We start from the raw sequence: 23,297 nt of genomic DNA on the forward strand, positions 1-23,297 counted from the left end.
CTTTGTTTTGTTTCCAGCTAACATCAACTTTGGGTCACAACCAAATGATTCCCAACGGAAAAAGAGAGAAAAAGGGAGTGGCCACGTTCTCTCACACTGCCCATTCACCAGTTTTTTTTTTCTTTTCTTTGAAAAGGGTTGTTTCTTTTCACCTCCGACAAACGACATTCAGTACAGCTGCTGAAGCTGAAGTAACCCGACATGCGACATGTAGTTTTGGGTAGAGAAGTTAGATCAATGATCATAACACAAAAGGGGGAAAAACAAAGAACAAAATTTAATATCTTTAGATTTGTCCGTAAAATTAGTCGAATAAGTTATTATGGTTTCCTTGGTTTCCTTTCAGTTTTGAGGCAAGTTTACAATACTCCAGGAATTCATAACATTATGATAAAGTTCATAACATTATGATAAAGTACGTATATATATATTCTTCTTCAAAAGAACTATGTAGAGCTATCTTAGAAGACTTGGCTGTAATTTTCCTACAGTATAATGTAGAGCTAAGGTATTCTTAAATATGTTTGTAAAGAAAAAGAGAGAGAACTATTGTGGAAGCTTCTTCTGTTTTAGAGTTCATCCAAAAGCTAGTTATCTTCCATCATTAGTAAGCAACTGGGAGAAAACTTTGGTTGTACTTATGTCTGAATAATTATCAGTACCTTCATCTGAATGTCTCCTCAAGTTGCTTGGATGAATTGCCGTTGATGTTGGGAAGTCGGACTCGTCGATGCCCACGGGTTCCATCGGGTCGTTCTGTGGCCCGATTTGTAGTTGAAGAACGTACTCCAAGTTCCATAAGACATCTCCCATTGTTGGTCTGTCGATGCCATAGTCAGCCAAACACTTCTCTGCTGTTTCTCCATATTTCTTCAACGAGATCGGATTGATTTGCCCGACCAGATGAGGATCGATGATCTTGTCAAGCATGCCTTTCCTTTGCCAATGAAGCGCCCATTCAGCGAGATTTACTTGCTCCCTAGCAAGCAATGGATCAACAGCAGGCCTAGCACAAAGAACTTCAAAGAGCACTACTCCAAATGAATACACATCTGACTTATCAGTGAGTTGTTGCCTTCGAAAATACTCAGGATCTAGATAGCCGAAGCTGCCTTTTACTCCAGTACTAACATGTGTCTCGTCGAGACGAGGCCCGGATCTTGAAAGACCGAAATCAGCAACCTTGGCAACATAGTTTTCATCCAGCAAAATGTTGGTGGATTTGATATCCCGGTGGATGATGCCCTGTGCAAAACCAGTGTGGAGGTAGTGAAGACCTCTGGCTGCACCAATGCAGATTTCTAGCCGTTGCTTCCACGACAAAGGCAATACACCGGAGCCATACAATTGCTTTTTCAAGGGACCTTTGTCCATATATTCATAAACCAGTATCATTTCTGACTGTTCTTCGCAGTATCCAACAAGTGAAACAAGATGGTGATGTCGAATTTTCGACAATATAGCAATCTCAGTGTGGAACTCTGGAAGGCCCTGCCTTGATCCCGGCACGCCTCTCTTCACAGCAACCTTTATATTGTCCCTAAGAACTCCTTTGTAAACCATACCAAATCCACCAGAACCAACTATCAAACTCTTGTCGAAATCATTCGTTGCAGACTGAATTTCGGTGAAGGGGATCTTCAAGCTGTGGTATCCATTTGGCCCAAAGGATGCAAGAGTTGATCCCCCTGATAATTTACTATCAGAACTGCCTCCTCCATATGCCTGAACCGAAGTCCAGCCTGCGCTCTCTGCCCGTTTCGGCTTCGGTTTCTTCCTCTTTTTGCATCTCAAAGCAAGAATTGCAGCAACAATCAAACATAAACCTACAAATCCACCAACAACTGGACCTATAATAACCCATAAATTTCTCTTCCTCGTCTCAGTTTCTGGGAACATATCCTTAGAATTCACCATTTCCATGATCTCTGCTCCATTTAAGATTGCATTATATATCAAAGAACTGCTCAGATCAGAGGGCCCAACGCTTATCTGAATATTCCCAGAACTGTCAGAATCCGCAATGAAATCAACATAAAGAGGAGTAGAAAGCTGGCGAGAGGTAAGAGATGACAAATCCAGGTCCCCATACGCAGAAAAGCCATTGATATATACATTGAAATACAGCTGATTAAGAGCTCGGCTAACAATATCACAGAAATGTAATCGAACCAAGTGCTTCACACCATTTGAATCCAATTGAAAGTTCCAAGTGATGTTAAACTTTGCACCCAGAGTGGAATTTTCCTTGTTCATCTGCTGCGCCGTCATATAAACGTTGTCCGGCGCGTCCTCCCTGGTGGCGCCGCCGGCCTGATAGTTCGGCGTGTGAAAAGTTGCGAAGGGCTTCGCCGCCGACTTCAAGACGAGAAACGGCTCATCGGGCACCCAGGTTCTCCATAGAGTGTCGTTGAACGGGGTCAATTTAGAACCCCCGACGTTAATTCTGTATTTGGTTTCTAAAATTTGCTGTGTAAGTTTGTAATACTGTCGAACTCCATTCGAATCCACCAGCTTAGCTCCATTGTCCGTAATGAGCTCCTTAGGAGCTGAAAAGACCTCGATAGCATTTGCGAACCCAAAACCCGAACCCGAAACCGGTTCGAAAACGATTTCGAGCACATTGGTGTCTATTCTCACCATAAACTCCTTAATTACAGAGTCGTTAACGTGAGAAATACCGGAAAGCAGAACTCCATTAGCCGAGATGATGAAATTCGCTGAACGCAACGCAAACCCCGGAGCCGAAAATGGCGAAAGATGGAACCGTAGCAAGTGAGTACCGTTCTTCTTAATGCTGAATTTGTAGGTTGAGGCGGAGGTGAAAACTCTAGCCGTGTGGTACAGGGAGGGAGAATCCGGAGGCGGATTCCGATCGGAGACCGCCACCGATCGGGCGGCGGAGAGAAATTCGGAGGCCGGTTTGGAGGAGTCGCCGACGAAGACGCGGTTAAAGAGGGAGGAGTTGGAGGAGGAGCCGCAGCTGAGGAGGTAAATGTCGGAGGGAACAAAATCGGCAGAAAGAAAAGGAAGAAGAAGGAGGAGAGAGAAAAATGGGAAGTTGAGGATCTCCATGGGAGGCGTTACAGTGTTGCAGAGAAGAAGGTGGTCCTGTGGAAAAGGAAAAAATAGTGAAATGGAAATAAGAAAATGGATTGCTGTGGGAACGGAGTCGCAGCAGAGCGTGAGTAACGAGTGAGGGCCAGGAGTGAAAATTTTAGGAAATTGAAGGACCAAATAAAATAATACGGCCCATTTAAATTTCAACTTTTAACAATTTTTTTTTTTTTAGTACTTAACAGTTGCTGTTCATCCGTTTGTATTGCATCTTTTGTCAAAAGGGATAAAATGACATGAGACATGAGCTGCCTCCTCTATCTCTCTCTCCATATAATGGTTTCTAGATTTTTTTCTTTTCCAATTTTCAACCATTCCATGACCAATAGTACTCTATACGTACCTAGTTCAGCATGCGTGTATTATGAATGGCAACCGTACATATTCAATTAGTTAAGTATATATTTCGTCAAAAATCGTTGATTCAAATTTACAACTTCTAGATGTTGTTGTACTAAAATCACCAATAATATTTTTTTTATAATAGTTAATTTTTAACTTTTTTGTTTTCAAAAATTAGGATTACTTACCTACAATCACTTCAATACGTTAATCAAACACGCATTTGAATCCATAGCTTAATTTCAAAACAAGTTTTAGAAAACTATTTTTTATTTTAAAAAGTTAACTTAGATTTTGAAAATATTTGTAAAATTTGGATAACAAACCAAAAAAAAACACGTGAGTGAAGTAATATTTATAATTTTAATTTAAAAAATTAAAATAAAATGATTATCAAATTTTAACTTTTTAACAATTATCCATATCAACACTTGTCTGATAATACGTCTTCTCTTTTTCTTGTAATTAACGTATTAACAATCTTAAGATATATATTATTTTCGTTCTTTAAACATGTGAGAGAGGATATATATGCTTGGTATTAATAAATTATAATAGTGATCACCTTTTTATGGTAGAATTTTACGGTGGCAATGATTATTCGCACTCATTTTTTAATGACCAAAATTCGGTAGTGGGCTGGATAATGGAATGCATGGCTATGCGAAGCAAAGATGAAGGGTTAATATAAATGGTTTCTATTATTGTTTTTAATTGGAAGTTTAAATTTACATATCCTAAGTTTTAAATTTAAAAAGAGATTATTTTAACTATAATTTATACATTATACTTCTCATCTCAATAATTTTATGTTCATGTTTCCTTGCCCATCGCTATAATCACTATAATTAATATTGCTAAGTGTGTTTCGTCTTTATATTCCGTAAGTAATGATCTATCCAATTTGACCATTATGATTTTTACGTTCAAAATTTCAAACATACTTTTAAAAGAAAATATAATTGTGAGAGCGTATTAAAAAATCGTTGACCACACAATGATGTCATGCCAATATTTCACACTACCATCACATCAATTTCACATGATCCATTTTTCTTACATTTAACATCACTCATTAATGCACTATAATGTTGTAACTTGTAGTTAATAAATTGATGTACAATTAATTAAACAAAAAGAACAAAGAAACCAATCAAGAAAGCCTAGAAACTCCATCACGACGAATACAAGAAATACACACAAGAACTCCTAAAACCAAGTGGGGCAAATAAAATAAAAACCATCGGTGAAAATATATCACAAGCAAATTCTATTAATGGACGGGAACTAAAATAAACACTATCTAATTAAGTAGCAGCACAAATAAGATGTAAAACGAATGAAGCGTGACGATAAACACCATTATGGATTCTGAAATTACGTTTTCTCCACATATAAGATATATAAGTGGCCCAAACTTCATATTTAGGCAACAACATCTACTAATATGACAAATTTCACTCCAGCTTTATATCCAAATACGGCTAATTACCTAATTACAAGATTTTTTTAGTACAATATGTGGGGTGGGAATTCGAACTCACAACTTTTTGATTTGAGATATATGTCAATTATCGCGTTGAACTATGCTCGTTTTGGCACCTAATTACAAGAAGTTACTCCTATCTTAACTATGTTGAAATAAACATTTTAATTTTCAAGCTATAAGAAAAGAAATAGCATCCAAATCTAAGTAATTCCACAACTTTAATTAATTCCATTTATTTTGGAATAATTTTGGGGGTTGGAAATGGGGTGTTATCCAATACAACACTTCTATGGCTCTTGTGAGGTTGGCATCTCCAAAAAAGAATTTTCAATTCTTCTTCAAGTAGACAATGCATAGTGGTGATGGAGAAATTTGGGTGGTGTGTGTGGGCCCCATGACAGTGGGTGGGTGGGTGGGTATCATTTTCCTTAGCAAGTAAAAACCCATACTAATTTTGCTTAAATGCATCCTTCAATTCTACTTATTTTCAAATCACTTTTTTGCCCTTCTCTCTACCTTTGCCATAATTTATGGGAGCAATTAGACTTTTTGAGGATGAAGTATACATAAATAAAATAGAAAAAGCATACACATTTTAAACCAATATACTCCTTAATTCCTCCCAATCATTTTTAGCTCTATCATCAAAAATAACTCGTCTGAATGCCACTTCTACGTAAGAGACTTATTAAATAAAACATTAATAAAAAGTGCTTTTCATAAAAGTGTCTTTTTGACAATGTTACAGTTCAAACAAAAGGGATGATAATTTAAATTTGTGACCTTTAAACTAGATGATTATAATATCTTAAAAAATTTCAATAGATGATACTGAATTGTTTGATGCCTTTTATGATACTAAATTAGGAGATGGTTGAAACTATACGTATGGAATATAATTTATATGTGATGTTAGATTTGTTTTGGCATTAAATCTTAAGAAATGATAATAACTACTATGGTTGGTGCCAATCGAGCAAGTTCATCTTGTTAAAGTATATACTCTCAATTAAAGATTGGAAGTGGAAAAAAAAGTTTGAGTAACATTGAGATATAAAGTAAAATAAATTTAGAAATAATGAGCTCATATATCAGTGGTTACCTACCTACGATATTAAAATCTTGACCATGGTGATAAATATTGTGGCATTTTTGGGAACTACAAGGATATATTATATAAGAAAAAATTAATTTCTTAAAAAATATGAAAATTATAGTTGCTACTTGCTATGCGTTTGATAACTTTTATTTTATGCTAAATATAGGAGGTGAGTCCTATTTTTTTAGTTGATTATCAATTTGGTCCTATTTTCTTTGGTTAATTATCAACTTAGTTCTCAATCTTTTGCCATTTATAATTATTATTTATTATTTTCATAATAACACGTGAGGTGGAATCGAACTCATACTCTTTATATTTGAGATGTATGTCAATTACCACTAGACTATATTAGTTTTGGTAAATTTATAATTCATTTTTAATTATGTCATTTCGTAAAAAAAATAATTACTGACAAAAAATTAATATTTTATTAATATATCTGAACACATGATTGACACGACACATAAAACTAAACTTATTGGTTGGTAATAATTGTTGGCATTTGGTACTTCCCTCTCATTGTTTTTTTCTACTATTTATGTTTTCAAATCCAATAATGGCCCTCTACTAAAATCTAATAAATTATTTATAATAAATTTAAAAGAATGTTAATTTAATTAAAATCTAATTTTTTAAATACAATATGTTTGGGAGTAAATTCGAACTCACAACCTCTAATTTGGAGAGGTATTTGATTTGGCGTCCCTGTCTTACCTCGGCTCGGCGGAGGGCACGAATAGTGGGGTGTCGCCCGAGTCCGTTGTTCGACGTATGGTGCGTGAGTGGTGATTCGATAGGTTGGGTCGGCAGGCTGGGTGCTCGAGCATCGAACTGTTGGCATGATTCCTCCTCATTGATTCAACGTGCCCGAAGTAGTAGTACATTCGAGTGACCGCAATGTGGATTGGTTCTTGCATTGTTTACCTTACGCGATGGAAGCGTTGAGTCTCGTCGGTCGGTCCCAGTCCCAGTCCCGAACCGTCGACTGTCGGTGGACTGCTTGAACTGCTTTCGCGACGAGAGCGGATCAACGCGTGCCGGCCGGGGGATGGGAACGGCTCATTCGAGAGCCTTCCCTGAAATCGAACAGTCAACTTAGAAATGGTACGAATAAGGAAAATCCGACTGTTTAATTAAAACAAAGCATTGCGATGGTCCCTGCAGATGCTAACTCAATGTGATTTCTACCCAGTGCTCTGAATGTCAAAAAACCGGTGAGCTATACTCCTTTGACCAATTAAAATGTAATTACTTAAAAATAAAATAACTAATGTATATCATCTTTTATTTTCATGGTTCCAAGCGTCTGTTACCCATGCTATGGTTTGAAACCTTTAGACCAAACGGCCACAATATTTTTCCCGGGGTTTGGTGGAGGGAAGCCACGTTTTGGACGTTGCTCCATTGCATCATCGCTGTATTTTACCGAGCGATGAAGTCGATTCTCGGTGTTCTCTGTCCGTTCGATCCATCTCGCCGGAGATGGCCTCGCAAGTTGCAATTCTTCAAACGAAGTTGCCGGAAATCCAGCCGCCATGTTTTTCTTCCACCAAAAGCTCAGCCAGGTTCTTCAGGAGCATTACGATGGCACCTCGGCCACCGGTGTCCCATTTATCGTCGTCATCACCAGCTGCTGAAATTGGAGATCGGAGATTCTGGAATTTTCCTAGCACTAGTTTCGGAAATTTTCAATTGCGACGGCGTATTGCTGTAAAATCTCATTTGAAATTGAATCTCCCGCTAATTTCTCCGCATGATCAGTGGGGCAACTGGACTGTTTTATTTTCCGTAGGAGCCTTCGGTATCTGGTGAGCATTTTTCTTTTATTCTTTAGGTTCCTGATTGAATTAGGGATATATAGTTGGTGAGAAAGTAAAAATAAACATACGCTATTCTCTAAATCTAAGTGTGTTTGTAGGAATGCATGTTCTTTAATTCCTTTTAGACCAACCTTTTGTGTTGATACTTTTTTTATTGCTTTCTTTAAATTGAAGGTCCGAGAAAACGAAGATTGGCAGTGCACTAAGTGGTGCCTTAGTGAGCACATTGGTAGGACTTGCAGCCAGTAATGTTGGGATTATTGCATCTGATGCTCCAGCTTTTCCCATTGTTTTGGAGTTTTTGCTACCGCTATCAGTTCTTTTGCTGTTATTTAGAGCAGATTTGCGTCGTGTAATAAATTCAACTGGCACTCTTCTCTTGGCCTTTTTGTTAGGTTCAGGTAACGGCCCCCACGAAGACCTCCACGATTTGTCTCGGAGTTTATGATTCTCAAATCTTGTTTTACATGCCATGTTGATCTGACTTGGTGGGTATAATTTGATCAATTTCAAAGTTACATTTAAACTACAGATAACATGGCTTTTCTTTTTCTTGACTTTGCATGAAATGTGATATACTTTGGAACTCTCTGCTTAACAAAGATATTGAATTAAGTTGAGAGAGAAAAATTGTACAAAGTATGGCCACAGGATAGTCTTGACAAGCTCTGCTGTTGTTCTCTTTCTTTGGATAGTTGGAACAACAATTGGAACCGCAGTGGCCTATTTTCTCGTACCAATGCGATCGCTTGGTCAAGACAATTGGAAAATCGCTGCTGCACTAATGGGAAGACATATTTGTGGAGGTGATTTTCTCCCTTCATCCCATCTTCTACTTCTATTTGAATATTTAGGCAGTTCTAATTGCAAGTAGTGACATATTGATTCATTGAATTATTAACTTTCACTTCACTATGGCAGGTGCTTAATTCTTTCCTTTTTTGGGTGCAGCTGTCAATTATGTTGCTAGTTCTGGTGCTCTTGGTGTTTCTCCATCAGTAATGGCTGCTGGACTTGCTGCAGATAATGTAATTTCTGCAGTTTATTTTGCAACATTGTTTGCATTAGCATCTAAACTACCTGCTGAACCTACACCATCAAGCGATAGTACGTATATGAACAATGGTTTTGGTTGAGAAGTTTTTTGCAGCTTTCCATATATTGCTAAAATTTGGGGAATTATCATGTCTGTGGTCAGTTTCATAGGATTAACTAGAGATTTCATATTTATATTTCGTATTATCTCTGAATTACGGAAATTGCATGTATCGTAGATGTCAAGAAGGATGCAGAGGCTGAGCATAACAATAAACTTCCAGTATTACAATCTGCCATATGCCTTGCTGTATCATTTGCCATTTGTAAGGCTGGTTCCTACCTGACCAAACATTTTGGAATTCAAGGTGGTAGCATGCCAGCAATCACAGCTGCAGTCGTGATCTTGGCAACCATTTTTCCTAAGCCGTTTGCTTACCTTGCACCTTCTGGTGAGGCTATGGCTGTGATTCTGATGCAGGTAGCTTTCGCACATTACTTGCTATGCCGATTCATCCATTATAAGTGGTTGACAATAATCCTGATAGATTCGAGATTGTGCAAATAATATACAACTCTATATGGAAGGTTTCTCCCTGTGGTCTCTTTAAGATTTCCCTCCATCCATAGAAGAGATATTATGCCCACATTGCTATATATTTCATCCTTTCTGAGGCATGAGATGTGTTATACTCTTGTCAAAAAAAAAAAGAAAAAAAAAAAAGAGATGTGTTATACTCTTTGTTAAATCACCCCCATCAACCCAAAACCACCTTAAGTTGATGGGTTATAGTAAATTTAATATGTTATAGATATCTTAATCTTCTCCTCACTTGTTGTACCAAGGAAAAAAAAAACTCACTTCAAGGCTTAGAAACTTGCACAAGTCCCAACAACAGAGGTTTAAATATAGGAACTTCTATTTTGATACCGTATTAAATTTCCAATGTACCCAAAAGTTTAAACCGATAGGTTACGACAAATTTATTCTCTTAGAGATAAATTGACTTGACACTCTTGCCTAAGTTTCATATATTTCTGTTTCCAATGTTACATGAATGTGGGTGCAATTTGTATTTTACTTCTATACTTTGTCCGGTCACAGTTTTGAAGTTTATTGGATTTATTTTAAACAGTAAACAAGGTACTTTGTAGAGGAAAATTGGAATGATCTGTGCACCTTATTGTCTGTGTGACAGGTTTTCTTTAATGTAGTGGGAGCAAGTGGGAATATATGGAGTGTCATCAACACTGCACCAAGTATCTTCATGTTTTCTCTTGTCCAGATTGCAGTCCATCTTGCCATAACCGTTGGTCTCAGAAAGCTGCTTCGTTTCGACCTAAAGTTGTTGCTGCTAGCATCGAATGCGAACATTGGAGGTCCCACGACAGCGTGCGGGATGGCCACAGCAAAGGGTTGGAGTTCAATGGCTGTTCCTGGAATTCTTGCTGGAATTTTCGGAATCGCGATTGCAACTTTCCTAGGTATTGGATTTGGATTGATGTTCTTGAAATACATGTAAAACCATTCAGTTTCAGATCATAAAATTGCTGGTTTATTAGTTTGTATAACTACTTTAAGAGAATAATGTATTTTAAAAAAGGATTAGAGTAGCTTTTGAAACTAATTTTAGAAGTAGGATAGGTAAATCGTTTGGTTTGGACGTGTTTAAAGTTGAATCCGTAGCCTAACTCAAGTTGGGAGTAAAACATAGGTGATACACACAATTTAGGGTATGCGGATGTGGCTTGAGCTGGTAGATTGGAGCCAAGAAAATTTTCTATACTACAGTAATATAGATATTACTGTCATTTATTGTCTGCTACGTCAGCATCATTTGAAAATGACGTGAGATTCATCAACATTAAAAAATTATTTATAAATGAAAATTTGTGAGGTCAACAGGAATTAACTTATATGAAAAATTGGTTTTTTTTAACCATCTAATTGTTGGACTGATTTAGAGTGAAAAATGGAGTTTATGAATTGATTTTTCACTTATATGATTTTGTATTTAAACCTATTAAATATTTTGTAGTTATTATTTTTTTATGTTTTTAATTGTATTGAACTGATTTTAGGTATATTTAGTCTGTTTTTTGTAGGTTTTTTGTTTTGAACTATTTTGTGCATTGTAAACTGCTTTGAGATTTTGGACTTCTTTGGACGTTGTCGTGTGTATTGTATTAATTATTTTTACAATTTTAAATAATTCAAATAGTTACATCATTAGCTAATTTATTTTATTTGATGGACCATGTACTATTTTTAAATGATATCTTGGGTAAATAATGAATAGAGGCAGTATAGAAAATTTTCCATCCTACACTTGAATTTTTTCTAAATAGTTTACTCTGAAATTTTTTTTTATATTAGGGAATACCATATTCTTTTTGTTTCCATCATAATTTTGTTTTTTTAATATAACGGTGGAAATTCAAACTTTCAACCTTATATTGGATACATACGCTTTAAGTTTAATCCACTAAGTTATGTTCTGGTTGGTACCTTAATTTTATCTTTATAAATAATTTTTAATATTAATTGATCCTGCATCATTTTCACTAGGAATATTACTCCCGAAAGCCCGATCTCCACTATTAATTGGACAACTTTTTGAGTTCGCATCTTCACTTGTACTAAAAAAGGAAAAAACAAAAAATGGTGGCAGCACGCGCGAAGTATTTTTCTTTAAAAATAATATTCCCGGGCTCTGGGGGAGGGAACCCACGTTTTTACATTGTTTGTATCACTGTATTTTACTGAGTGATGAAGTCCATTGTCGGTGTTCTCTCTCCGTTCAATCCATCTCGCCGGAGATGGCATCGCAAGTCGCAATTCTTCAATCGAAGTCACCGCAACTCCAGCTGCCATGTTTTTCTTCCACCAAAAGCTCAGCCAGGTTCTTCAGGAGCATCACAATGGCACCTCGCCCACCGGTGCCCCCTGTTTCGTCATCATCACCAGCTGCTGAAATTGGAGATCGGAGATTCTGGAATTTTCCTAGCAATAGCTCCGGAAATTTTCATTTGAGACGATGTATTGCTGTAAAATCTCATTTGAAATTGAATCTCCCACTAATTTCTCCGCATGATCAGTGGGCCAACTGGACTGTTTTGTTTTCCGTAGGAGCCTTCGGTATCTGGTGAGCGTTTTACTTTTATTCTTTAGGTTCCCGATTGAATTAGGATATACAGTTGGTGAGAAAGTAAAAATAATCATATGCTAATCCGTAAGTGTGTTTCTAGGAATGCATGTTCTTTCATTCCTCATTAACTAAAACAACAAGAATGACCAACAATTCACTGGAATTTGTTAAAGTTCAGTGTAGTAGTATGAGGTTGGGGCCTTCCAATTTTGATTGTTTATCGTGTTTTCTAAATCTGCAAAAGGAAAATCTAGTCTATAGCTTTGTTTTGTGCTTTTGGGTCTTGTTTGTTTCGTATGGGCAACACGTTTTTTGGTTGGATTTCCGATAAACTTTTGTAATTGATTTCCTTGAATGGAAACATTGTTATGTATCGAGAAAAGATCGTTGATGTTGTAGTGCAGTCGGTGCTCAGGTGGCCCGTAGCCAAACTGAGCTTTAGGATGTCTGGAGATTGAAGCTTGACGAAATGAACATGGATTATTTTTGCCTGGATAGGCATTCTTTCATTTGAGAATAAGAAAATATTTAAAATTTTGGTAGCCACCTACTTACAATATTATAAATTGTACAATTATTCGACTTCAAATTTGTGAGATCTGTTGAGATGTAAGTTAGTATGTTCACTCATGAGAAGAGATTTGGCATCGATAGAGTTTTGATTCTTAAGAATGTATAGGCTATTCTGACATGAAGTTCTGGTCTTTTATCTTTCTTTTTCCTCTTACGTTAAATGATATTAGTTTATGGGCTGTGAACCAACCTTTCTGTTGATCCCTTCTTTATTGGTTTCTTAAATTTAAAGGTCCGAGAAAACGAAGATTGGCAGTGCACTAAGTGGTGCCTTAGTGAGCACATTGGTAGGACTCGCAGCCAGTAATGTTGGGATTATTGCATCTGATGCTCCAGCTTTCCCTGTTGTTTTGGAGCTTTTGCTACCGCTATCAATTCCTTTGCTGTTATTTAGAGCAGATTTGCGTCGTGTAATAAAGTCTACTGGCACACTTCTCTTGGCCTTTTTGTTAGGTTCAGGTAATGTCCCCCATGAAGACCTCCATGATCTGTTTCAGAGTTTATGATTCTCAAATCTTGTTTTACATGCCATGTTGATTGGTTCTTGACAGGCGATTATGACTTGGTGGGAACAATGTGATCACTTTCAAAATTAGATATGAACTACAAATAACATGGCTTTTCTTTTTCTTAACTTTGCATGAAATGTGATGTACTTTCATTGGAACCCTTTTCTTAACCAAGATATGGAATTAAGTTGAAAGAGAAAAATTGAACGAAGTATGACCGCCTCCTATTGGGATTTACATCTGAACCATTCAGATTATCAACTAAGAATTATGGCAGAACCGTTCATGAATGAACGTCCACATAGTAGGCTTAATCCAGAGGAAAATATATTTAGGTTTTGATTCCAGAAAATCAAAGAATCTCATCTGACCTATTTTGTCGCCATATAACTTCAGTTATGATAATATTATGTATTTTTGGATCAGGTTGATGTCCAATAGATGACATTGGTTAATAATCTGATATATTCACTTCAAACATTAGTTTCTTTTTGGTCATTCACACTCACCAAGTAGGATCGTCTTGACAAGCTTTGCTGTTGTTCTCTTTCTTTGATTAGTTGGAACAATAATTGGAACCGCAGTTGCCTATTTTCTTGTACCAATGCGATCGCTTGGTCAAGACAGTTGGAAAATTGCCGCCGCACTAATGGGAAGACATATTGGTGGAGGTAATTTTCTCCCTTCATCTCATCTTCTACTCCTATATGAATGTTGAGGCAGTTCAAATTGCAAGTAGTGACATATTTATTCATTGAACTATTAACTTTCACTTCACTGTGGCAGGTGCTTAATTCTTTCCTTTTTTGGGAGCAGCTGTCAATTATGTTGCTATTTCTGGTGCTCTTGGTGTTTCTCCATCGGTATTGGCTGCTGGACTTGCTGCAGATAATGTAATCTGTGCAGTTTATTTTGCAACGTTGTTTGCATTAGCATCTAAAGTACCTGCTGAACCTACACCATCAAGCGATAGTACGTATATGAAATTTCACTGGTCTTTATGAACATACCGCTGATTTGTTAGCCTGTACAATCTCTAACAATTGACTGTTTTCCTGAAAAATGGTTTTTGGTTGAGAAGTTTTTTCCAGCTTTCCATATATTGCTAGAATTTTGGGAATTCATGTCTGTGGTCAGTTTCACAAGATTAACTACGGATTTCATATCTATATTTTGTATTATCGTCGAATTAGGCCTCTTACGGAAATTGTGTAGGGTAGATGTCGGGAAGGATCCTGAGGCTGAGCATAACAACAAGCTTCCAGTGTTGCAATCTGCCACAGCCCTTGCTGTATCATTTGCCATTTGTAAGGCCGGTTCCTACCTGACCAAACATTTTGGAATTCAAGGTGGTAGCATGCCAGCAATCACAGCAGTCATCGTGGTCTTAGCCACCATTTTTCCGAAGCCATTTGCTTACCTTGCACCTTCTGGTGAGGCCATGGCTGTTATTCTAATGCAGGTAGCTTTCGCACATTACTTGCCATGCGGATTCATCCATTTTAAGTGGTTGGGGCAGTCTTCATAGTGCTGCAAATTGACACTAATCCTTTTTTATGTGATAGTTTTCAAATTCTATACAACTGTATATGAAAGGTCTATATTGGGACAATGTCTCCTTGTGGTCTCTTTAAGATTTCCCTCCATCCATAGAAGAGATACGATGTCCACATTGCTAAATATTTCATCCTTTCTCAGGCTTGAGGATGTGTTATACTCTATAATCTTGACTAAGTTTTGTAGGATCCATGGATTCGTTTGGTAATGTCTCTAAGCAAACGTTTTTATTTTTTAATTCTTGTTTCTCATTTCTTGTTTCCTCTTCTTTAATAAATAAAAACATAATTCTTTTTTTTCTTTTATAATTATTTATTGCAAAAAGAAATAGAAGTGTATTTGGTAATCATCTACCAAACACTTATGTTTAAACTGGGAATGGGAAACAGAAATAAAAACTGGGAATGGGAAACAGAAATAAGAAGCTGGAACAATACCAAACGGGCCGGTATATTTCTGTTTCCAATGTTACATTAACTAGGGTGTAATTTGTATTTTACTTTTATCCTCTGTACATTCACAGTTTTGAAGTTTATTGGATTTATTTTAAACAGCAAACAAGGTAACTCTGTAGAGGAAAATTGGAATGATCTGTGCACCTTATTGTCTATGTGACAGGTTTTCTTTACTGTAGTGGGAGCGAGTGGGAATATATGGAGTGTCATCAACACTGCACCAAGTATCTTCATGTTTTCTCTTGTCCAGATTGCAGTCCATCTTGCTATGACCATTGGTCTCGGAAAGCTGCTTCGATTCGACCTAAAGTTGTTGCTGATAGCATCGAATGCAAATGTCGGGGGCCCCACGACAGCGTGCGGGATGGCCACAGCAAAGGGTTGGAGTTCAATGGTTGTTCCTGGAATTCTTGCTGGAATTTTCGGAATTGCGATTGCAACTTTCCTAGGTATTGGATTTGGATTGATGTTCTTGAAATACATGTAAAATCATTCAGTCTCAGATCATAAAACTGCTGGTTTCTTCACAAGTGTTTGTATAACTATTTTGAGGGAGTACCTTTTCCTTCTTAATTGTTTTCTCGAAACGTATTAGAGAGCTCATTTTCTTGGTGTGTATTTGGCATGCCATTCAATGAAAATCATCTGGGTTAGTCCAAAAATTTAGAGAGAATGAATTCGATGGGTTCAAAGCTCATGATGGTCAATATCTAAGAATTAATTTCTTATGTATTTCTTTGACAAACAAATGCGATAGGATAGGTGGTTGTATCGTAAGATTAGTCGAGGAAACACAAATTGGTTCGAACACTCACATGTAGAAAAGAAAAAAAGTCTATATAAAAAAAAAGTCTTCTTAATGGACAAATTGAATTGAATGGGTCTCGTCAGATAAGGCTCACAGCCTCCAAGTCTCCAAGTAATACCTATTCAGAAGTCGTGTGTTCAAATTTTTTTTGGTGAAATTAATGAAGAAAATTGTTAGAAACAATGGACATTATAGAATGTCAATGTGATTTTAGATCAACTTATTTATTATTAACTTGGAGATAATTTATTATTAGTATTGTTCATGTCAGCAGCTTACGGGGTAGGCCTTCCATAAGCACTATTATTCATTTTCCTGATATAATTCCATAATTATTAATTTGTTTAGTACTTGGGAGATTTAGGTCATTCTAAGAATAATTCTTCAACAATTAAAATTGATTTAGGGCTTTTACTACTCTTAAAAAAATAAAATTTAAAGAATTCAATAAATACATTAGTATTATTCTACTAACTAGACGGAGAAGAAGTAACATTGTACATCTTATGGGTGTCCCTACAACTCATATATTTTCACATATATTTACTTATTTTTTAAATTGACTATTTATTAATTTCATAAACCATAATGGTAAAATTGTGTTAAGTCTTTCTGAAACTATCTTTTTAATTATCAAAATTTTAAACTAATTATAGCTCATACACATTTAAAATTCTCAAATTCATTCCTTCTCTAAATCCAAGGTACAAAAATGTCAGAATTTTAAATTAGTGGATTAAATACCCCACATTTATTTATTTTTAAACTATATGTTGTGTTTATCTTTAAAGGATTTAAAAAAAAAAGAAAAAAGAAAGTCGCACTATTGGCAAACTAACCATCAATATTATATAGTATTTTGAGTTCCAAACCTCTTATATTTAGTGTTTTAAAGTTATGGAATTGTAGTACGTCGTTGTACTATCAACTAGCTCAACCCTTTGGTCGGATGTACTACCACTACATAAAATAATAATAACAACAAGTCAACCATTTTTTATTGTATATTTAGTTTTATAGACATCTACCCAATGGATCCATTAATTGAATGGACAAATGATTTTTTTCAATACAACAGATAGAATAGAAGATCGAAGTGACAATTTCTTGATTTTAGATATATCTCAATTTTCTGTGAGTTACGCTCAATTTGGCATTGGACAAATGATTTTTTAAAACTTAATTTTGGTTTGTTTATAAAAGTTTGATATTTGAATAATATTTGATGGTTAGAAATCTTAGAGTTATACGTCTATTTGACATTAATAATGTAGAAATAGATAAGAAAATCTGAATTATTATTTTTGCTTGTATAAAGTTAAATTAATTGAGTATATTTGTCGTCAAAGTGAGAATAGTTCAACGGATATATCTCCAATCAAAAGATTGTGAGTTTGATTCCATCATCCTCACATGTTATACTAAAAAAAAATTAGTATATCCACACATCTGAACATAGTTCAACTGATTATGTTATCTATGAGAATGAAAAATGAAAAAAAAAAAGGAATTGTCTGAGTCCGGAGATATAAATGTAACGGTTGACTTTCCAATTAGTCCATATTATTATAAAGATCACTATTTCAAACCTTATTTATTTAGAGTAGATAAGCAATTTTCATGTTGTTTCGTTCTACACAATTGGGAAGTGGAAATTATATTTCAAACCTTATTCATTTAGAGTAGATAAGCCATTTTCACGTTGTTTCTTTCTACCCATTTGGGAGGTGGAAATTTTTTTATTTTCCATCAATTGTATATTAAGTAGGGTGAAAAAAAAAATAGCAATAGGATAACGAAAATGACCAAAATTATTATTTTTCTAGTCCAAAGATATATCACTAATAAATAGGTATTTTAAGAGTTCAATTTAAAAAAAAAATAGAAGAAACTTGAAGAGAATGTTTGAGGTATGAGGTGACACTTTAAGCCTAAAAATGTTAAATCTAAAAAGTGTTTGGGTGCGGATTTGACATTTTGACCTAAAAATGTTAAACCTGAAACTTAAAAGAGAGAGTTTAAAAAGTTCGGTTTTAGGAAAACTAGTGAGTCAGTTGAGTACCTTAAAGTAAAACTCAACCAAACTCGAAGCTTCACCTCAAACCCCACAAAAAGTACCTAAACCAAATTGAGAATTAAACTAAACTTTTTCATTTGTTCCAGTTTCTTGTTTCTCGTTTTCAAATTTTTTCGGAACATAAATAAAACCATTATGTTATCATTGGTTTATAAAATGCATAATAAATATTAAAAACTATAACATAAAAAAATTGAATATTTAATTTGAAAATAAATCTGATATAAAAAATTTTAAATTTTTCAGAGAACGAAAAATAAAGAGATGGCTACAAACATTTTTCCATTTCTTTCTCAATAGAAAAAAAAAAATCAATAGACAAGAACAATTAAAGGTCGGTTGGTAACGTTGATGACTTTGTTTCTTCATTTTTAATAAAGAAAAAAAAAAAGAATTGCACGACCACAAAATCTATGAATTCAAGTATGATAAAACAATGTTTCAATTATGTTTTGGAACAAATTGAAAATAGGAACCAGAAACTTGTCTGAGTTGTTTTCAAAATTTGTATATAATTTTGATAATATTCTAAAAAAAGATGAAAAATAAACATAGTCAACTACACGATGTTTAGATTGAAAATGAGAAACGAGAAACAACATATATAAACATTACCAAACAGTTCCATAGGATTCATTATGTTTTCGCTTATTTAAGCAAACCAAAAATAGAAACATTACAAACCGACTCTAAAAAGTCACATGGTTAAAGAAAGTGGGGGAAAACCACACTTTGACGACGACATGCATATAATTGAAGCAGCAAACTTCTGAGTTCTTGTGGTTATAAAAAGAGTGAATGAGAGAGTTAGAAGTTAGATCCTCCACTCCACAACCAAGAGATCATTACAATGGCAATGGCAATGGCCACCATGGCAGGAGCTGTGAAGATTATTTGTTTGTTAGCTTTTACGGTATGGCTGTGGATTTGGGTCCTTTTGCCCACTAAGCTTTACAAGATCACTTGGACCCCCAACCTCAACATGGACCTCAACTCCACATATTTCAGAGAACAAGGTTCTTAATTAGACTTTAATTAATTTCTTTGATTTCTGTTTTGTGGTTTAATCCTTTGTTTTTGGCAATTTGCAGGCACAAATCTTCTGCTTTTCTCTTTTCCCATCATGTTCATGGCAGCTTTGGGCTGTGTTTATCTCCACTTGCAGCGCAAGAATAATTCTTCTGAACAAGATCACGATGATCACAAACCCTTTTCTTCTCAAAGGTTAAATTTACGATCATAATCTTCGTCGACTTAAACTTTTTTGAGTTTAGTAGTGATTTTTTTGTTACGTTATGTGGTTGCAGGGGGCGCGGAGATTCATTTCTGAGGCGGCCGGTTTTGATAATGAATCCTCTGGGGATTTTGAACACATTGGAGATTGGGTTTGCAGCTGCATTTGTTGTGCTTTTGATTTGGTCTCTTGCCAATTACTTGTACATTAGCTTTGGGAATCTTCATATGGATCCTGGCGTGAAAATGTAATGTGTAATTCCTTTTTGGCGTATGTTTATGGAGCAGTGTTGTGTGAGAAAGCAGTTAAATTGTAAGTGCTTTTGGTGCAGTTGGCAAGCAAAGTTTCGAAGTGTGTCACTGAGAGTTGGGTACATTGGAAACATATGCTGGGCGTTTCTGTTCTTTCCAGTCACAAGAGGCTCTTCTTTGTTGCCTCTAATTGGACTCACTTCAGAGTCGACTATCAAATATCATATCTGGCTTGGCCACCTCTCCAATCTTCTCTTTGCATTGCACACCGTTGGATTCATCATCTACTGGGCCATCACTCATCAGATGGCTCAGGTGAGTTCATTTGCTTTACTCTTTTAAGGCCTGCTCTTTTGACTTATCGATCTTGATCATATCCCATTTTTTAATTGGATGTTCGTTTGAGCGTTTTAGGGTCTGGTACCATATTAATATTCCATCTCAGGTTTTGACAATGAGGGAAGTAGCAAATTTATGTTATAAACTCTTGCTAGGTCCTCTTTTTAACGTGGAATCCTTAATAATTTTCATTGGAATGTATTTGGTTTCTTGCTCGTGAGGACCAAGATTGAATGTTTGACTACTAAAAGAAAAAAAATGCAAGAGACTTCTTTTAGAAAATAATGAGTTGTCAAATTTTTAATGGTACGGAGACAAGATTTGGTCATTATTGCGGGAAAGAAACTAACTATTTTCCATTTTTATTTAGATAGCTAGTGATGATTTGAGGGGAAAGAAAATGTGTGATGCTCAGCTCGTGATCTTTGGGTGCTCAGTTTTTGTCTATTGAATTTTTCTGTCTGGTGGGTCTCTTTGTTTCTTTTGGTGCAAAGAATTCTACGATCTTTTGGATTCCTCCTTATCCTCTCCCTATGCATTTGAAAGTGATTTGATTCTTTTAAAGATTTGTACTACTTGTGATTTTCAAATTCTCAACCCATGTTTGGTAATTTTTGTTTCTAGTCCTTTCGTGGTGTTTGAGAACTATTTTTGTTCATCGTTTTTAACTTTACAAAATGCGGAAAAGTAAAATTAGATTTATCTTTTCTTATTTTTAAATTTTTCCTAAACATAAATAAAAGTATTGTTTTATCATCTATTTATTTATAAAATATGCCTAATGAATATTAAAAATTAAATATAACATTAAAAGATTGGATATTTTGTTTAGAAAATTAAGTTTATATATAAAAAAATATTTTCTTAATTTAAATTTAGAGAACCGGAAATAAGAAATGATTACCTAAATAATAAACAGTTACCAAATGTAGTTAGATTTTTATTTATTAAGAAAGAGAAAATAAAAAATAAAAATATTATCAAATAAACTCTAAAATATGATGTAATATTGATATGGATAGCTTTTGAACCAAAAAAATATACTTTTTAAATTAAAAAAATTACATTTTCTACTCACACTTTTTTGGAAAAGTAATTTATAGTGTGTGTCTAGTATAGTTTTCAAAGTGATTTAAAAAGATTAAAAATTATAAAAAAAAACATACAGTGTTTAGTAATTAATAAAAATTGTTTTTTAAAAAATAGAATCACTTGAAAAACTCTTTTAAAGAAAAACATGTGATTGACACTCTTACAGAGTACTTCAACTAAAAGATAGTTCAAACTCGACTAAAATTGTATAAAATTCGAACAAAAAGATTCATATTATAGTTTATCATCTAGGATTAGGGAACTTTAATTTATTGTATTTGATATATTTTAAACACTAATCGATTCCTTCTAAAATATATGGTTTCACTATGTGTTTCGAAATCACTTTGTTTATGCCGAGAACGGCTCATTATAAGGAACAATAAGAGGAAAGAGAAAAGAAAGAAGTTTTTAGCTAAAACAGCAGAAATCAACTCCAAAGCAAGAACCAATTAAGTTATTTTCCTTTGGTATATTGCTTCTAATGAGTGGTTGATCTTGAACTATTAGTAATTGAATGTGTATCATTTTGAGCAGTTGATACAATGGAGTGAAGACTATGTATCAAATGTTGCTGGACTGATTGCCATGGCATTCGCCACCGTTATCTGGGCAACGAGCTTTCGTCCGATTCGTCGAAAAATGTTCGAGGTCTTCTATTACACTCACCATTTTTACATTCTCTACATCATCTTCTATCTAATCCATGTCGGAGTAGCATACGTATGCATGATCCTTCCCGGAATCTTTCTCTTCGCCATCGATCGTTACTTACGATTCTTACAATCACAACGACGCGTAAGCCTGGTTTCAGCTCGCCATCTTCCTTGTGGTGCTGTTGAACTAAACTTTCTGAAAAGTCCAGGTTTAGTTTCTCTAAAAGCTGATCATTGAAATCAATCTCATTTTTCTCTTTTGCCCAATGTTTTGAATTGAATTTACTCTTTCATGATCAGGATTAAGGTACAATCCTACAAGTGTAATGTTCATAAATGTACCAAGCATTTCCAAACTACAGTGGCATCCCTTTACAGTCACTTCTAACTGCAATTCAGATGCTGATACAGTGACTGTTGTTATCAAATCAGGGGGATGTTGGACTTCCAAACTTCACCAACAGCTTTCTTCTTCTGTGGATCACCTCCAAGTTTCTGTTGAAGGTCCATATGGGCCTGCTTCTACTCACTTTTTAAGGTGATTATTCCCTCTAGAACTAAAAGAGACTTGATTTAGTGGAGTTTACTTACATTTGATTGATGTTTTTCTTTTGAAGGCATGAATCCCTGCTGATGATAAGCGGAGGTAGCGGAATTACTCCCTTCATTTCGATAATCCGAGAGATCATGATTGCCCGAAGCATGAAACCGGATTGCCACATCCCGCAGATTCAGCTTGTTTGTGCCTTCAAGAACTCCATTGATCTCACCATGTTGGATCTCTTGCTTCCAGTATCTAGCACACAAACAGAATTTTCAAATGTACCATTACAAATTGAAGCATACATCACCAGAGAGAAAGAACAGCCTCAAACAAATGCCGAAATGCTCATAAACACAACATGGTTTAAGCCAAACCCATTAGACTCACCAATATCAGAGGCTCTTGGACCAAACAACTGGCTGCTCCTTGGAGCGATTATCTCATCTTCGTTTGTGATGTTCTTGATCCTTTTGGCCATCGTCACTCGCTACTACATTTACCCAATCGAACGAAATGGCGACGCTGTTTACAATTACAATTACACCTACAAGGTTCTTTGGGACATATTCTTAGCATTTGCTTGTATTTGCATATCTTCTAGCCTTGTCTTCCTGTGGCAAGGGAAAACAAATGCTTCAAATGGCAAACAAATTCAAGTTTCCAATGTTCAAACACCAAAAACATCACCTGGGTCATGGATCTATGGAGGTGATAGAGAGCTTGAGAGCCTTCCCTGTCAATCACTTGTTCAAGCAACCAATGTCCATTATGGGGCCAGACCTAATCTCAAAAGTAAGTTCTGCTGCTTCTGCATCAACAAAAGCATTTAGATATATAGCAACTAAGAACACTAATGATATATGATAATATGTTTTTCAATGCAGAAATTCTGTTAGAGTGCAAAGGATCGGATACTGGAGTTCTCGTCAGTGGCCCGACCGGGATGCGGCATGACGTAGCCAACATTTGTTCATCTACTTATGCAGATAATCTAAATTTTCACTCTATGAGCTTCATCTGGTGAAAACTTGGAGTTCATTGCATAATTTGAAGTTTGAACCTCTTACATTACTGTAAATAACTTATGTTGGAAATATGAAGTTATATAATTAAAGGTTCCTGTTCTCGTTTTCTTTGTCTTTTCTTGA

The 23,297-nt window shown here is 35.4% G+C and overlaps 4 protein-coding genes across 5 annotated transcripts; 3 read left to right on the plus strand and 1 right to left on the minus strand.

Annotated features, from left to right (window-relative positions):
- Window positions 1–256: 256 nt before the first annotated feature.
- On the minus strand, window positions 257–3,338 carry LOC111011730 (Protein kinase superfamily protein). The gene has a single exon (XM_022285608.2). It carries the CDS (start codon window positions 3,073–3,075, stop codon window positions 592–594), a length of 2,484 nt encoding a protein of 827 aa, XP_022141300.1. The 5' UTR covers window positions 3,076–3,338; the 3' UTR covers window positions 257–591.
- Window positions 3,339–7,357: 4,019 nt separating this feature from the next.
- Window positions 7,358–10,529, plus strand: LOC148208358 (uncharacterized). The gene is made up of 6 exons (XM_088119248.1): window positions 7,358–7,858; window positions 8,045–8,271; window positions 8,566–8,676; window positions 8,822–8,977; window positions 9,145–9,386; window positions 10,105–10,529. The coding sequence occupies exons 1-6, from the start codon at window positions 7,533–7,535 to the stop codon at window positions 10,426–10,428; spliced, it is 1,386 nt and encodes a 461-aa protein (XP_087975374.1). The 5' UTR covers window positions 7,358–7,532; the 3' UTR covers window positions 10,429–10,529.
- A 974-nt stretch (window positions 10,530–11,503) lies between these two features.
- Window positions 11,504–15,843, plus strand: LOC111011457 (uncharacterized). The gene is made up of 6 exons (XM_022285214.2): window positions 11,504–12,051; window positions 12,860–13,086; window positions 13,697–13,807; window positions 13,953–14,108; window positions 14,357–14,598; window positions 15,312–15,843. Exons 1-6 carry the CDS (start codon window positions 11,726–11,728, stop codon window positions 15,633–15,635), a joined length of 1,386 nt encoding a protein of 461 aa, XP_022140906.2. The 5' UTR covers window positions 11,504–11,725; the 3' UTR covers window positions 15,636–15,843.
- Window positions 15,844–18,740: 2,897 nt separating this feature from the next.
- Window positions 18,741–23,275, plus strand: LOC111011458 (ferric reduction oxidase 4). 2 transcript variants are annotated; one of them, XM_022285216.2, is made up of 8 exons: window positions 18,741–19,049; window positions 19,125–19,257; window positions 19,341–19,514; window positions 19,599–19,833; window positions 21,487–21,814; window positions 22,038–22,143; window positions 22,223–22,941; window positions 23,034–23,275. In XM_022285216.2, exons 1-8 carry the CDS (start codon window positions 18,884–18,886, stop codon window positions 23,171–23,173), a joined length of 2,001 nt encoding a protein of 666 aa, XP_022140908.1. In that variant the 5' UTR covers window positions 18,741–18,883; the 3' UTR covers window positions 23,174–23,275. The 2 variants fall into 2 exon arrangements, with proteins under 2 accessions (XP_022140908.1, XP_022140907.1); XM_022285215.2 differs by having other exon boundaries at window positions 18,742–19,049; window positions 21,906–22,143.
- Window positions 23,276–23,297: the final 22 nt, after the last annotated feature.

Source organism: Momordica charantia, assembly GCF_013281855.1.
Source record: "Momordica charantia cultivar OHB3-1 chromosome 10 unlocalized genomic scaffold, Mcharantia_2.0 BLBB01000010.1, whole genome shotgun sequence".
NCBI classification, from domain to species: Eukaryota; Viridiplantae; Streptophyta; class Magnoliopsida; order Cucurbitales; family Cucurbitaceae; genus Momordica; species Momordica charantia.

What these genes read in the sequence shown, in the direction of transcription:
- LOC111011730 (XM_022285608.2), bottom strand. Translation starts at nt 3,075, where the DNA reads ATGGAGATCCTCAACTTCCCATTTTTCTCTCTCCTCCTTCTTCTTCCT.
- LOC111011457 (XM_022285214.2), top strand. Translation starts at nt 11,726, where the DNA reads ATGGCATCGCAAGTCGCAATTCTTCAATCGAAGTCACCGCAACTCCAG. An exon ending in GTAGGAGCCTTCGGTATCTG is followed by an intron (nt 12,052 to 12,859) that starts GTGAGCGTTTTA and finishes TTAAATTTAAAG; the next exon opens with GTCCGAGAAAACGAAGATTG. An exon ending in ACCTACACCATCAAGCGATA is followed by an intron (nt 14,109 to 14,356) that starts GTACGTATATGA and finishes TGTGTAGGGTAG; the next exon opens with ATGTCGGGAAGGATCCTGAG.
- LOC148208358 (XM_088119248.1), top strand. Translation starts at nt 7,533, where the DNA reads ATGGCCTCGCAAGTTGCAATTCTTCAAACGAAGTTGCCGGAAATCCAG. An exon ending in GGCCTTTTTGTTAGGTTCAG is followed by an intron (nt 8,272 to 8,565) that starts GTAACGGCCCCC and finishes TTCTTTGGATAG; the next exon opens with TTGGAACAACAATTGGAACC. An exon ending in TGGCTGTGATTCTGATGCAG is followed by an intron (nt 9,387 to 10,104) that starts GTAGCTTTCGCA and finishes TCTGTGTGACAG; the next exon opens with GTTTTCTTTAATGTAGTGGG.
- LOC111011458 (XM_022285215.2), top strand. Translation starts at nt 18,884, where the DNA reads ATGGCAATGGCAATGGCCACCATGGCAGGAGCTGTGAAGATTATTTGT. An exon ending in AAACCCTTTTCTTCTCAAAG is followed by an intron (nt 19,258 to 19,340) that starts GTTAAATTTACG and finishes ATGTGGTTGCAG; the next exon opens with GGGGCGCGGAGATTCATTTC. An exon ending in GGCCAGACCTAATCTCAAAA is followed by an intron (nt 22,942 to 23,033) that starts GTAAGTTCTGCT and finishes TTTTCAATGCAG; the next exon opens with AAATTCTGTTAGAGTGCAAA.